The sequence below is a fragment of the Raphanus sativus genome, chromosome 1, assembly GCF_000801105.2.
Source record: "Raphanus sativus cultivar WK10039 chromosome 1, ASM80110v3, whole genome shotgun sequence".
Lineage (NCBI taxonomy): Eukaryota > Viridiplantae > Streptophyta > Magnoliopsida > Brassicales > Brassicaceae > Raphanus > Raphanus sativus.
In genome coordinates this window covers 2,170,500-2,182,993 of record NC_079511.1, presented here as the reverse complement: position 1 = coordinate 2,182,993, position 12,494 = coordinate 2,170,500, and the positions used below count along the sequence as shown (strand labels likewise).

Sequence of the window (12,494 nt, the reverse complement as noted above, 5' to 3'; positions counted from 1 at the left end):
GTTGATTACGTTTTCTATTGCTTCAGTAAAGCTACGGTGCAAACTAAAATATTTTGTAAATGGTGTATTTATATATCGTATGGATTATGGACTTGTTTGGTGGGTTTAATCTTAAGATTAGATGTTTGTGTTATTGTTGTATGTATGCTTGTGTATAAATAAGAGAGTTTTTAATCTGTCTTTGTAAGACAACACACAATTTTAAAAAATACTCTCGTGTTTCATTTCTTTGTTGCATATCGAAAAGGATCAGTTACTGAATATTTTTTTTATGCTTCTGTTGATTTTTTATATGCAAGTAAAAACATGATTTATTTTGAATGGAACTGAACTCGAACGTTATAACGTAAAAGCAGGTGAAAGTGAACAAAACGGACATTATGAGCTTTCACGAAACGGTCTTCGTGTGTCCCACAAACACAAGAGACCAAACTCTTTCAAAAATTGATTAGTACTAGTCCATAGTTCTTAATTAATACAGTAATCTATAAAATTATAAGAAAACCTGAGATTTTATATCTTCTTCTTATCATATACCATAATTATTTTACAAAAAAAGTTAACACAAAATTTCTTATTTTTCTTTTAGTAATTAGATTATTAACCCGAGAAGTCCATTTCTTATCTCTTTTGTATTTTTAATTTTATTTTTCTGTAAGTTTATGTTATTCAATTTTATGATTAATTAGCTCAATACAACTCTTTTGATTATATTATTTTTATATATTGAATTATTCATATTTTAAAATAATTAAGATTGAATTATTGTATGTTTAGTATGTATGTAATTTGATATATTTTATTTACAAAACCTAGTATAAGATTTTATAAATTAAATAACATTTATTTATAAGAGACTTAATGGATATCTAGTTAATGGAGATGCTCTGAGTCTTGTCTTAAATATTCTGCCACGCTTCTGATATTTTGCATGACCCGGACCACGTTTCTCTTCTTCTGCTCCACTCCTTCTGATTCTTACTGCATCTGCTACATAAGCAAAAGCCTTGTGACAAATCTTGAACAAAATTAAAAAACAAATACAAAAATGGTGGCCAAAAACTCGATCGAATTTGAGTGCAAGTCCATCGATGAAACGAAAGCTGCAGTGCATGGCCGCGTTGAACCTCAAATCACTGAGTTTCGTTCAATCTTTGGCCTTCCTCCTCCAGTGGCGTCAGACGACAAGAAACCTTCTGTCTCTGCCTCAGGCTTAGCAGTCCCTATCATCGACTTTGCAAGGCCACGTGAAGGCATCGTGGAGAAGATCAAAGAAGCTTCAGAGAAGTGGGGGATATTCCAGGTGATCAACCATGGTGTTCCTTCAAGCGTTCTTGAAGAGATCAAAGATGGAGTTGTTAGGTTTCATGAGGAAGATCCTGAGGTTAAGAAAACTTACTTCTCACGCGACTTTGCCAAGACATTTATCTACCACAACAACTTTGAACTCTACAGTTCATCTTCTGGTAACTGGAGAGACAGCTTCGGTTGTTACATGGCTCCTAACCCTCCAGACCCCGAGGAGATCCCAGTGGCTTGCAGAGATGCTATGATTGGATACTCGAAGCATGTAATGAGCTTAGGTGGTTTGATTTTTGCACTTCTCTCGGAAGCTCTTGGTTTAAGCTCTGAGAAGCTTAAGAGCTTGGATTGCATGAAGGGTTTGCTAATGCTCTGTCATTATTACCCTCCTTGTCCACAGCCTGACCTAACTTTGGGTACAAGTAAGCATTCAGACAACACATTTATCACCATGCTCCTTCAGGACCAAATCGGGGGTCTTCAAGTCCTTCATCGAGACTGTTGGGTCAATGTTTCGCCTATCTCTGAAGCTCTTGTCATCAACATCGGAGACTTCCTTCAGGTAAGAGCAACATTATCAATGAGAACCCCCATAGAGTTTCTTAAACAAAAAAAAACATTGATACTTAAATGAATTATAATTAAATAATTAAAAGTTAATTATGAAATAAAAATTCAATTAATCTATAATTTTAAAGTATTAAATGTGGTTCTCTAGTGGGTTTCTAAAAGTTGTCATATGAAAATATTTATAATTTTTTGGTGAAATTATTTTTATTTTATTTTAGTTTTCAGAAACTGACATTAGAACTCCTTGATGGAACATAAGTGTTCTAAGAGATGTGATAATTAAAAAAATATATAAGACAGGGTAGCATAGAACAAATGTGTTAGTGAGAGATGCATTGAATGAGTTTCCAACTTTTATGTTTGTGTAGTTGATGACGAACGACAAGTTCAAAAGTGTGGAGCATAGGGTGCTTGCAAACAAAGCTGGACCGAGTATATCAGTGGCTTGCTTTTTCAGCTCGAGTGTGATTCCGAATTCAACAGTTTATGGACCAATCAAAGAGCTTCTGTCTGAAGAAAACCTTCCAAAATACAGAGAGTTCACTGTACCTGAGTACTCAAAGGGATACATTGAGAAAGGTCTTGATGGAACATCGCATTTATTGAATTACAAGATATAACAACACTTTAAAAGAGTGCAACTGTGTCCTGTTTGCTGTAAGATTGTATCGGAGAACTAGAGTAATTGTGTGTTTATCACTCGCTTGCAATTGTTGTATTAGTCTTTATCTATGTTAAGCTACTCTGTTCTTTGAATATATCTATGGAAACAATCTATACTTGACCAACGTTAAACGGCGAGAAATCAGTTCGAACCGGCGTGTGTGTGTGGTTGGTAAAACGTGGGAGAAGGAGAGAAACATGGCGAATGTTTCTCCGGTAACACCTAAAGACGGCAGGAAAAAGGGATGTTGAGTGATTTAAAATATACTTAGGTTTGACTGACGGTGGCTCATCAGCAACCACCGGTGGGTCCACAGGCTACGATGGATGACATTTGAAGCAATTAATTAATCAAAATGTATTCCTTTAAAATCGATATAAAATTCCTCTCTTTTTCGAATTAATATTTGTGCTAATGTGCTACCTTTTCAAGAAATATGAAAATACCAAAATCAAAAAAAAAAACTGATGGATTATAGCTCACAATTTTGGTGCAGTGATGTTCACTTACTAAAGGTCACTAAATTTAATTTTAAATAAAAATATTTAATATATAATTATATTATAAAATAATTGTAATAGTTAGATTTTTTTTAATAGTTTTGAAGATTTACATTTTATAAATATCTTGGTGTAGGAACAACATTGCTTAACATCAAATATACTTTCTCTAAGCCGATACACTTTCGGTTTTTACCGGTTCAAAATGTTAGAATTCTAAACTCTTCGTTTGTAGGTTCTTAATCGGGGTTTAACTTACCAATCTTGGTTTTTGAACCTTCCCTGGCTGACAAAAAAAAAATCACTGGTTTAAGTTTTGTTCATAAGTGTTTTCGAACCTTATACAAACCAAGATATTAAAACAGTGGTTTAAGCTCATTCAGATGAATCACATGAAATTACAATTTCAAAACATATAGCTTACACAATATAAAAAACATAAAATAATGTTTCATATAATCATTTATTCAAATGGTGATTATTACATTCTCAAAACTAATTACAGATAGACCCAGCCGCTTGAATTTTAAAGTTTTATAAATTGAACTCTTAAAATGACTCGCCTAAAGAATCTTATTCGCTATAGAAATTGATTGACATTACAGTTTATTTGCCAATACATTGATAATACAGCTTCTTACGATTGGGATTGATTGTTTTCGTTATGAATGGGATGTCTGTCAAGTCGCTTTCAACGTATTACGATTGCATTCCCTTTATTGCCTCTTACCCATGTTAATATTATTATTATTATTCTTGTTGTAGTTCTCTCCATATTCAAGAAGTTCCTCCAAAACACTATCGTCCAAATACTCAAACTCAAAAACTTGCCTCGACGTGGAAGTGTTTGCCGCAGTGGCTGCAGAGTTAGAGGAACATCCGCTTCCCATGTTGTACTCATGAGGGAAGTTAAGGATTGCGGCTTTGCCTCTCATTGAATAGGCTGCTCGGTCATAAGCTCGAGCTGCGTCTTCCGCGGTGTCAAACGTCCCTAGCCACACACGCTCGCCGTGCTTTCTCGAATCTCTTATTTCCGCTGCATATTTTCCCCATGGCCGTCTCCGTACTCCCCGGAACTTCCCTTGCTCGGCTCCTCCTCCTCCACCACCGCTCCGACCTCCTTGATCCATGTATAAATGTGTGTGTGTGTGTGTGTGTGTGTGTGTTACTTTGTGCGAGAGAAGAGAAATAAAGGCAAAGTGACTAAGAAGAAGAAATGGATGTTTGAGGGACGGAATCAAGTATGAGCGTATGTTTTTTTTTGTCTTTGTGTGTGTTTCTTTCAATCTGCATGAGTTAAATGAGATTTCGTTTGGGGAATTTATAGGCATGGAAACAAAGTGGGTCTATCAACCTAATATTCGAATTTCAAAGCCTCCACTTATCAAATCTTACGTTTATTCTTATTCCATTTTCTTTCAAAATCTATGTTTCCTCATATAATAAATTTTCCATAGTGCTATTGGTTTTATATGAATTCAACATATTCGGCATCTGCAAGCATCTTGTTATTTATTTGGAAATTTAATGAAAAAGCTTACCATTGCATTTACAAGTCCAAGAATTACTGATCTGTAAATTTTGTTAAATGTAATGACATGGTCAGAATCATTTATAGGAAAATTAAAACACGTTTTTGTTATATCCATCAAGATTACATCATGTGTTTATGTATGAGTCTACGACAGTACTCTTGAGCTATTTTCTTACGTAATGATATTGTTAATTAAATGTAGTATTATCAGGGTTCAGGGACTGTCTATTTTAATGAATCATTTCTCTAACTATTTGGATAAGTTCTAGTTTAAGTTAAACAGTATTTTCAAGAAGCAGATTAAATACCATATTATATTGTTTGATATAAAACTAAGGGACAGTCTAATTTGATAATAATTTCACTAACTTTTGGAGGAGTTCAAGTTTGAGTGAAAAATATCTATAGTTTTGGGGCTTTTCTATAGTACAGCAGCAGACTCAGATAGGAAACTCAGTCTTTGTGATTAGGTATAAGTAGGGGTGGGCAAAAAACCCAAACTAAACCAACCAAACCGAAATTAAACCGAATCAAACCAAACCGTGCTCCTTATGTAACCCAATTAGTTCATGTTTTACTCGACACGAACGGTTTGGTTTGGTTTGGGTTTAAACCGAACCAAACCGAACCAAACCAATAATCCAATATATATAGTAAAAATATATATGATATATATATATATATATATATATATATATATATATATGTATTAACATATTGTATATTTTAGTTAAAGTTTCGTTTTTCATTTTTTCATAACTTCCGTATCTTTAAAAAAATATAAATACGATTTAAATAATATTATTATATATAAAATCATGTAGTATAAGTTTTTATATTCTCACTTTGTCGTTTATGAGTTGATTATTTTTTAATAAAAATATAAAACTGATGCCTTCATATTTTATTACCAACCCGAACTATACCGAACCAAACTAGACCATAATAATATAAACCGAACTAAATCTAAACCAAACAGAACTGAACCGAACCGAATTAAACCCAAACCGAACCCAAACCAAAGCTACTTTGGTTTTAATTGGTTTGAGTTTTATAAAATCCAAATTACCCGAACCAAACCGAACCCAAACCGAACCCGAAACTAAACCGAAATGTCCACCCCTAGATATAAGCGTGATGATTCATACCTGAGAAACAAATTATCCGAGAAAATCATTTATTGATGTTTTGAAAATATTCACATTTTTAAACACGCTCCATTTTCTAATATTCCGCATGAAGTTAAACGAGGCATTGAAGTTTAGACTCAAGTTTTATTCTACTAGTTTCAAACAAACAAAAAGTTTAGACTCAAGTTTTATTCTACTAGTTTCAAACAAAAAAAAAAGTTTTATTCTACTAGAGATAACAGTGTAGATCGTTTTTTTGGATCGTTTTGACGTCTCCAAAAGTTAGAGAAACTCTTTTATTAATTTGAAAGTCTCTGTTGCACAATTTTTTTGTTTTTTGAAAGTCCCTCAATATTATATATTAAACAATATCATATGGTATTTTTGGCAACAGTAATGGAATTTTTTGTTACCAAAAGTATGGTGTGCAACTGATAAAGAGAGTCATAGTTGATGTGTGGGTCTACTTGGAATATGTCTGACTTCTGTAGTGCCCACGTGCGTTGACTCTTAAAACTGACTCAAAATTTTCCCTTGGATCATAGTTTATACTCTTTTAACTCATGCACATTGAATCTCTGACTCAAAAGTTTCCTTTGACATGACTACATTTTGGAGAGTTTTCACATCAATTTCTCTTATTTTGTAATATCTCCAAGTTTACGGAACATGCATTAGCCAACCAAGAAAACGTTTACGAATATATTGCAGTATAAGTTATACAAACTGTTGTTAAAAAAAATATATACACTTTTTTTAATTAGTACCTTGAAACTAAAAACTAATTTTACTTGCATGTAAAATATTCTATATAGTACCAAAAACAAGAAGGCTAAATAATCATGAGAACTTTTCTCCAAACTTTACCCAATAAAATTGCCAAAACTAATTTGGTTACAGCTAAGAAAAATATGTATTAATAACCATAGTTGATACATTTGGAAATTTCTTTCAGCAAAAAAAAATGTTAAAGACAGTAAACTTTGTCTGCCCAAAAAAAGTAAGACATGTCGAATTTGAAGTTGAGCTAAAAGCACAAAAGCATCGACTAAATTTTTTTTCTTTTGTAACTGAGCATCGTCTAAACTGAATTATGAAACTTCAACGACTGATCATCATTTATGCCAATATACATATTCAGTTATTGAAAAGGACCCCCAAACTAAGTAATACTGGGGTCTAAAGCGTCAACTTGGTCTTACTATTGATGGATACCTCAGTTCGTATATATAAATGCGAGTATCAGGCTCTGGTTTGTAATTTAAATATGATGTTCACATTGATTTTCTTTTTCATCTATTGCATATTTTCTTTTTCATCTATTTAAATATCATGTTCGCAATTTGATTTTATACTAAGCATATCAGGCTTGCGTACAGTTTACAAAAAAATATATTTTGAATTAGTAATTAACTTATCAACTCTATATTAACAACAAATATGTAAATATAAATACAGAATCAAAAAGAATAATGAAAATTATAATCAAAATATTTGCAATCGCTTTGCAATCTAGTTCCCAACTGATAATATTGTAGAAATTAAGTTAAACATATTTTTCGTCGCGTGAACATGGATTTGAATTCTAGTAGGATATCAACTGAATTCTAGTACACGACCATATCAACACATATCACTAGGATACATGTTACAGCCAAACTAACTTAACTGTATTTAAATTTACATTTTAATAATCATGACATATCAGACCATTTTTTCAAAATATCGTATCTTATGTTTTTTACCAAAATTACAAGTAAATCCTAATTTTCTTTTTAAAACACATGTTTTTTAGTAGATGGCTCAGATGTTCTGAAAATGGCTCTACATTCATTTCAGAAATTATTTCTGAACACAAAGTTTGTGATATTCGTGGTATTTTTATGACTAAGACTTATTATGTTTGTGGTATTCTCTTGCATGATAGTTCTCTGTAACATCTCTTGCATGATAGTTCTCTGTAACATAAATCCTCTTAATGTCTTTGTCATCAATCAATTTAAATGTTCCGAAATTTCGAGCATCATTTTTTTTAAATAACAACTTTGGCATGATATCAAACACATACAAGATCGAGCATAAGCCCTGAGTCGGCCATGAACCCACACGCGTGAAACTTGAACTTACGGCCTAAAAAGACACATAAAAGTAAAAGAAAGAGAAAAAGGAAGTCAGAGAGAGAAAGTCAGAGAGAAAAAGTAGATCTAGAGGGTTTCCGGCGGTCGGCCGGCGCGTTTGCATCTGTGCCGTCGCCGGAACCTTCTCCGTCTCGTCGTTTGTGTTCCCCCGTGTCCCTTCTTTACAGCCCTGCCAACCATCGCCTTGTCTAAGCTGTGATACCACAACCATCTTCAATGGAAGCTCGGTGTTTGGAGTACGGACGCGGTGGTTGGGAGGTTCTCGGTGGAGAGGGAGCGCCTTGCATGTGTAGTAGTGAAGTGTCTCCGTGAGGTGGAGGCTCAGAAAGATCCGCCGTCGTCGGCTTTTCTGCGGGAGGTGGAAGCTTGCTCAGTTCCACCGTCGTCGCTTCAGTTTCCGGGAAGGGAAGCTTCTGTCAGCTTCGCCGTCGCCGGCTTTTGGTCGCGGAGAGGGGAGGCTTTCACAGCTCCACTCTGCCGCCTAGGAACCCTTGACTTTTTGGGTTTAGTTTTATCCTTTTCTTTTCTTAGTTGTTTGGTTTCTTTTCTCGGGTTGATTGCTGTGGGTGTTTCTGCGGAGGAGATCTTGAAGTGGATGCTCTCCGGTAAGGTGGTGACTGCTTAAAGCGAGGAAGCAGTGGTGCCGATTATAGATCGGTTTTTTGCTTGTCTATCTAGGGCTTGAATAGCTGTCGAAGCGGATGAGATCTCCTTTTTCGAGGATGATATATGTTGAGAAGACAAGGCGTGAAGAGCAGAGTTGGTCTTGTCGGAGGTGCTGCGGTTAATGAGTTCCGACGTAAAGAGGTTGCGGTGGTAGTGCTCCGGCAGCTTTCTGAGACGGGGTCGGTCAAGTTGAGGCGGCGGTGTTGAGTTCCGTGCTGACGATGCAGATGCATCCACGTGTACACCAGCGTGCCCCTTGAGGCGAGCTTCGATCGGAGGTGTCGGGTTCAATGTTGGGCTTTTGGGCCGGTTTATTTATTCTCGTTGTAGGCCTTTTGTTTTTGGGCTTTTGGATTTTTCTGGTTTGTAATATGGACTTGGTCCAGTTAAATTTATAAAAAACATCTTGACGGGAAAAAAAAAAAGAAGTAAAGTGCTTAACCGTTCTTACCATTTTATATATATATATATATTTAGCAGGTTATCAGAGGTCTTTGAAAATGAGAAACGTTTGGCCTCTCTTTGACTTGAAGCTGTTTCCCTAGGGAATTATTTTTTGGTATACTAGGGGTTTGAACTTGACTGATTTTTAGGCTTGGAGTTAGTAGTGGCTAGCTATGAAAGTTGCATTTTGTAAAGAAAGTGGTGAATGTACTGTTAACTTTTAAGGTGAATGAAATAATAGGCAGATGACAAAAAAAAAAGACACCAATGAATAATAGGCCCTATTTTTTCTTTGGACTTGTGGTTGTTACTCTGTGGTTTTTACATTTTCATGACCATCAGCGTATAACAACTCGATGTATATAATCTTTCTATTTTGTTATTATAAACTTACATAAAACCAAACGAGGATGGTGTAGTAGTTTTGAGGGAGTTTCGGCCTCAATACGGATTTAGATTCGAATCTCGCTGACCACTGGAAAATTAAAATTTTGGCATCGTCAAAGACAGAAGACTGACATATAAACTGAAAACGTAGGATACAAATACGTGACTAGTTTGAATTCACTTCTATGGAAACCAGGATATTTCTGTACAATAAAAAAACTTACATAATCTCTACAAACATAAATCCGCAACCTAGAATATCTTAAATACTCTAGAATCTGAATTTCATAACTGCATACAGACATCTTGAGCCAACAAATCTTAACTTTTATAGTTAGCCAGGTCCACAAAAACTCAAAAGTTCCATCAAATGATGTGTCACTATCAATAAGAAACTTCTACGAGAGAATTCGTATAAATGAACATTCCATATATCTTTTATCCGTAAATTAACCCAATTATTTAACTGACACTATTATCCAAATGGGACTTTATAAACCTATTAACCAATTTGTCACGTGTGGCTTTCTAATGATTCATGCATCCTTGTGATATAATTAGGATAAAAATATCTATAATTAACGATAAGTCAGTTGAAAAAAAGAAGCGATATATGTCCAATGTATCTAGATGATGGTTAATTCATTATCATAGTCATAAAGTAGATGTACTACTTCTTCTAGCTTTCTTTTTGCTTCTGTAAGAAAAATATTAAAAATTATTTGTTAGCCCTTTTTGGCTGCTAGTCGTGGATTCGATCTTTTATGTATCCGTACAGAGTTCATTTCCCTTTCATCACATTATAGAATATTGTTTACAAGCCTATTTTTATGTCGTCTAAATCAGACTTTGAATCCGTCCACGGTAAATAACTAAATGCTGTATTATATATAAATTGAGAAATACACTAAAGGATCATATGTCAATTATTGTTTACAAAATAAACAGATTTATTAAATTATTGCATGTCTTGTAACTAAAGATTTTATGGGTGTTTCGAAATTCGATCATACTGTTATTTTTATAATTAACCTAAGTGAATAATATGAAATTTGAAACTGAAGTTCATTCTTTTTGTAGATTAGTAATTCTGATAAAAAAAATATTGCGTGGTTACGATTGAAGCAGAATCAGAATCTCTTTTGTTGTCGCCATTACGACCAGTGTAAAGGATCTCGAGGTTGGGAACAACATATAGCTATCTTTTTACGTCTTCGTGCATGAACCAACTAACTGGCTATCATATATTCTAATTTATTATTAGGAGAATCGATCTATCATATAATCGGCAACGTACGTCCATGACGAACCAATACACATAAGCAAAAGTTTAATTAATTAACAAATGAACATATACCCTAACAGATAGAAGAAGCTTCTTAAGTTCAAAATATCAATTGCGAAGTAAATAAATTTATGATTTATATGAAATAATTAACTAATGAACAGCATTCAAAATTTTATTTGGAGAAGCAAAGTTCAATTTATTTATTTTTAAATTATATAGAACTATCTTTTCAAAAGAAATTACATAGAACTAGAGCTATAAATAGTAACATCTTAATTATCGATATGTTCAATGCATAATCTTTTGGTACAAGTGAATATATAACTTTTGTTGGTTTCATTAACCGAAAATATTATTAGGTTTTCACTTTTCATAATCTGGTGTGGTGGTAAATCCGTATAACTACTGATATGACGGCCATTTCATATCCAACATATTGTAATATGTTCAATTCATACCCGACTTATATGGTCGTGCCAAAACATACCTGAACTTATATGATCGTGCCAAAACATACTCAATTTATAATTTTTCGGCAAAATCATACACCAGTCGCCACATCAGCTGCCATGTCATCTACTTTTGTTCGTGTGGATGCAACGAATTTGTCATGTGTATAATTTTTTTTAAAAACTAAATAATTTTCTTATAAAAATAAATTTTAGAAAATGTAAAATTTTATAATTTTTTATTATTTAGTAAAATTAACAAAAAATAATTTAATTAAATTTTAATCTTATATAAAAGATATATTCGTAAATATTTTGATCATATAAAAAATCGTCTTTATAAGAGTTATATATTTATTTCAATGATTCAAATCTAATGCTAGTGTTACAGACATGTTACTCTTGATTAATCATGGTTATGTTAATCTAAATTTTTAAATATAAATAATATACCCATAATTAATAAAACATAAAAATGAATCATATTACGCTTTATTAATATGAGTATGTTATTTATATTTAATCTAATTTTTTAATGTAATAACATACCAATGATTAATAAAGCGTAAAAATAAATTATGTTACTCTTTATTAATCAAGTGTAAAAATAAACTTCTTACATTTTATTAATCATGGATATTTACATTTAAAAAATAGATTAACAAAACCATTAATCAAGAGTAACACGTCCTCGACACTAATATTGCATTTGAATCATTACAATACATAAATAACTCTTATAAAGACGACTTTTGATAGGATCGGAAATATATCTTTTATATAAAATTAAAATTTAACTAATTAATTAACTTTTGTTAATTTTACTAAATATTAAAATTATAAATTTTACATTTAAAAAAAAATATTTTTATAACAAAATTATTTAGTTTTTTCTTTAAAATTATACATATGACATATTCGTCAGCAAAATTAGCTGACGTTACATCTACACGAACAAAAATAGATGATATGGCAAGTGATGTGGCGACTGGTGTATGATTTTGCCAAAAAATTATAAGTTAGGTATGTTTTGAAACGATCATATAAATTCAGGTATGTTTTAGCACGGCCATATAAGTCGGGTATGAATTGAACATATCGCGATATGTTGGGTATGAAATGGCCGTTTTCCCCTGATATGACATATGATATAACTCTTGTAACAAATTTGAATTTAATGCACAGCCCAAGTTAATCATGGCTCACAGGGTTCACGCAACTTACCCAATTGGGTCTATTAATTGAGGAAGAGGATGAAGCCACCCCGATGGATATGGGTCTCTAAATTATAAAGCCATTTTAACATATTTAAAATCAAAAATTAGTCTGTGTTGAAATTTGGCTTATTTAAATTAATGAATTCAACCATATTTTTCTTTTAAAACAAACTATAGAGAAGTATATTATATATATATATATAGT

At 32.9% G+C, this 12,494-nt stretch overlaps 2 protein-coding genes across 2 annotated transcripts; one reads left to right on the top strand and one right to left on the bottom strand.

Annotated features, from left to right (window-relative positions):
* The first annotated feature begins 1,048 nt into the window (after positions 1-1,048).
* Positions 1,049-2,573, top strand: LOC108836519 (1-aminocyclopropane-1-carboxylate oxidase homolog 7-like). Its single transcript, XM_018609671.2, has 2 exons — positions 1,049-1,864; positions 2,241-2,573. Exons 1-2 carry the CDS (start codon positions 1,049-1,051, stop codon positions 2,490-2,492), a joined length of 1,068 nt encoding a protein of 355 aa, XP_018465173.2. The 3' UTR covers positions 2,493-2,573.
* A 955-nt stretch (positions 2,574-3,528) lies between these two features.
* On the bottom strand, positions 3,529-4,301 carry LOC108836520 (ethylene-responsive transcription factor 14-like). Its single transcript, XM_018609672.2, has one exon. It carries the CDS (start codon positions 4,164-4,166, stop codon positions 3,753-3,755), a length of 414 nt encoding a protein of 137 aa, XP_018465174.1. The 5' UTR covers positions 4,167-4,301; the 3' UTR covers positions 3,529-3,752.
* Positions 4,302-12,494: the final 8,193 nt, after the last annotated feature.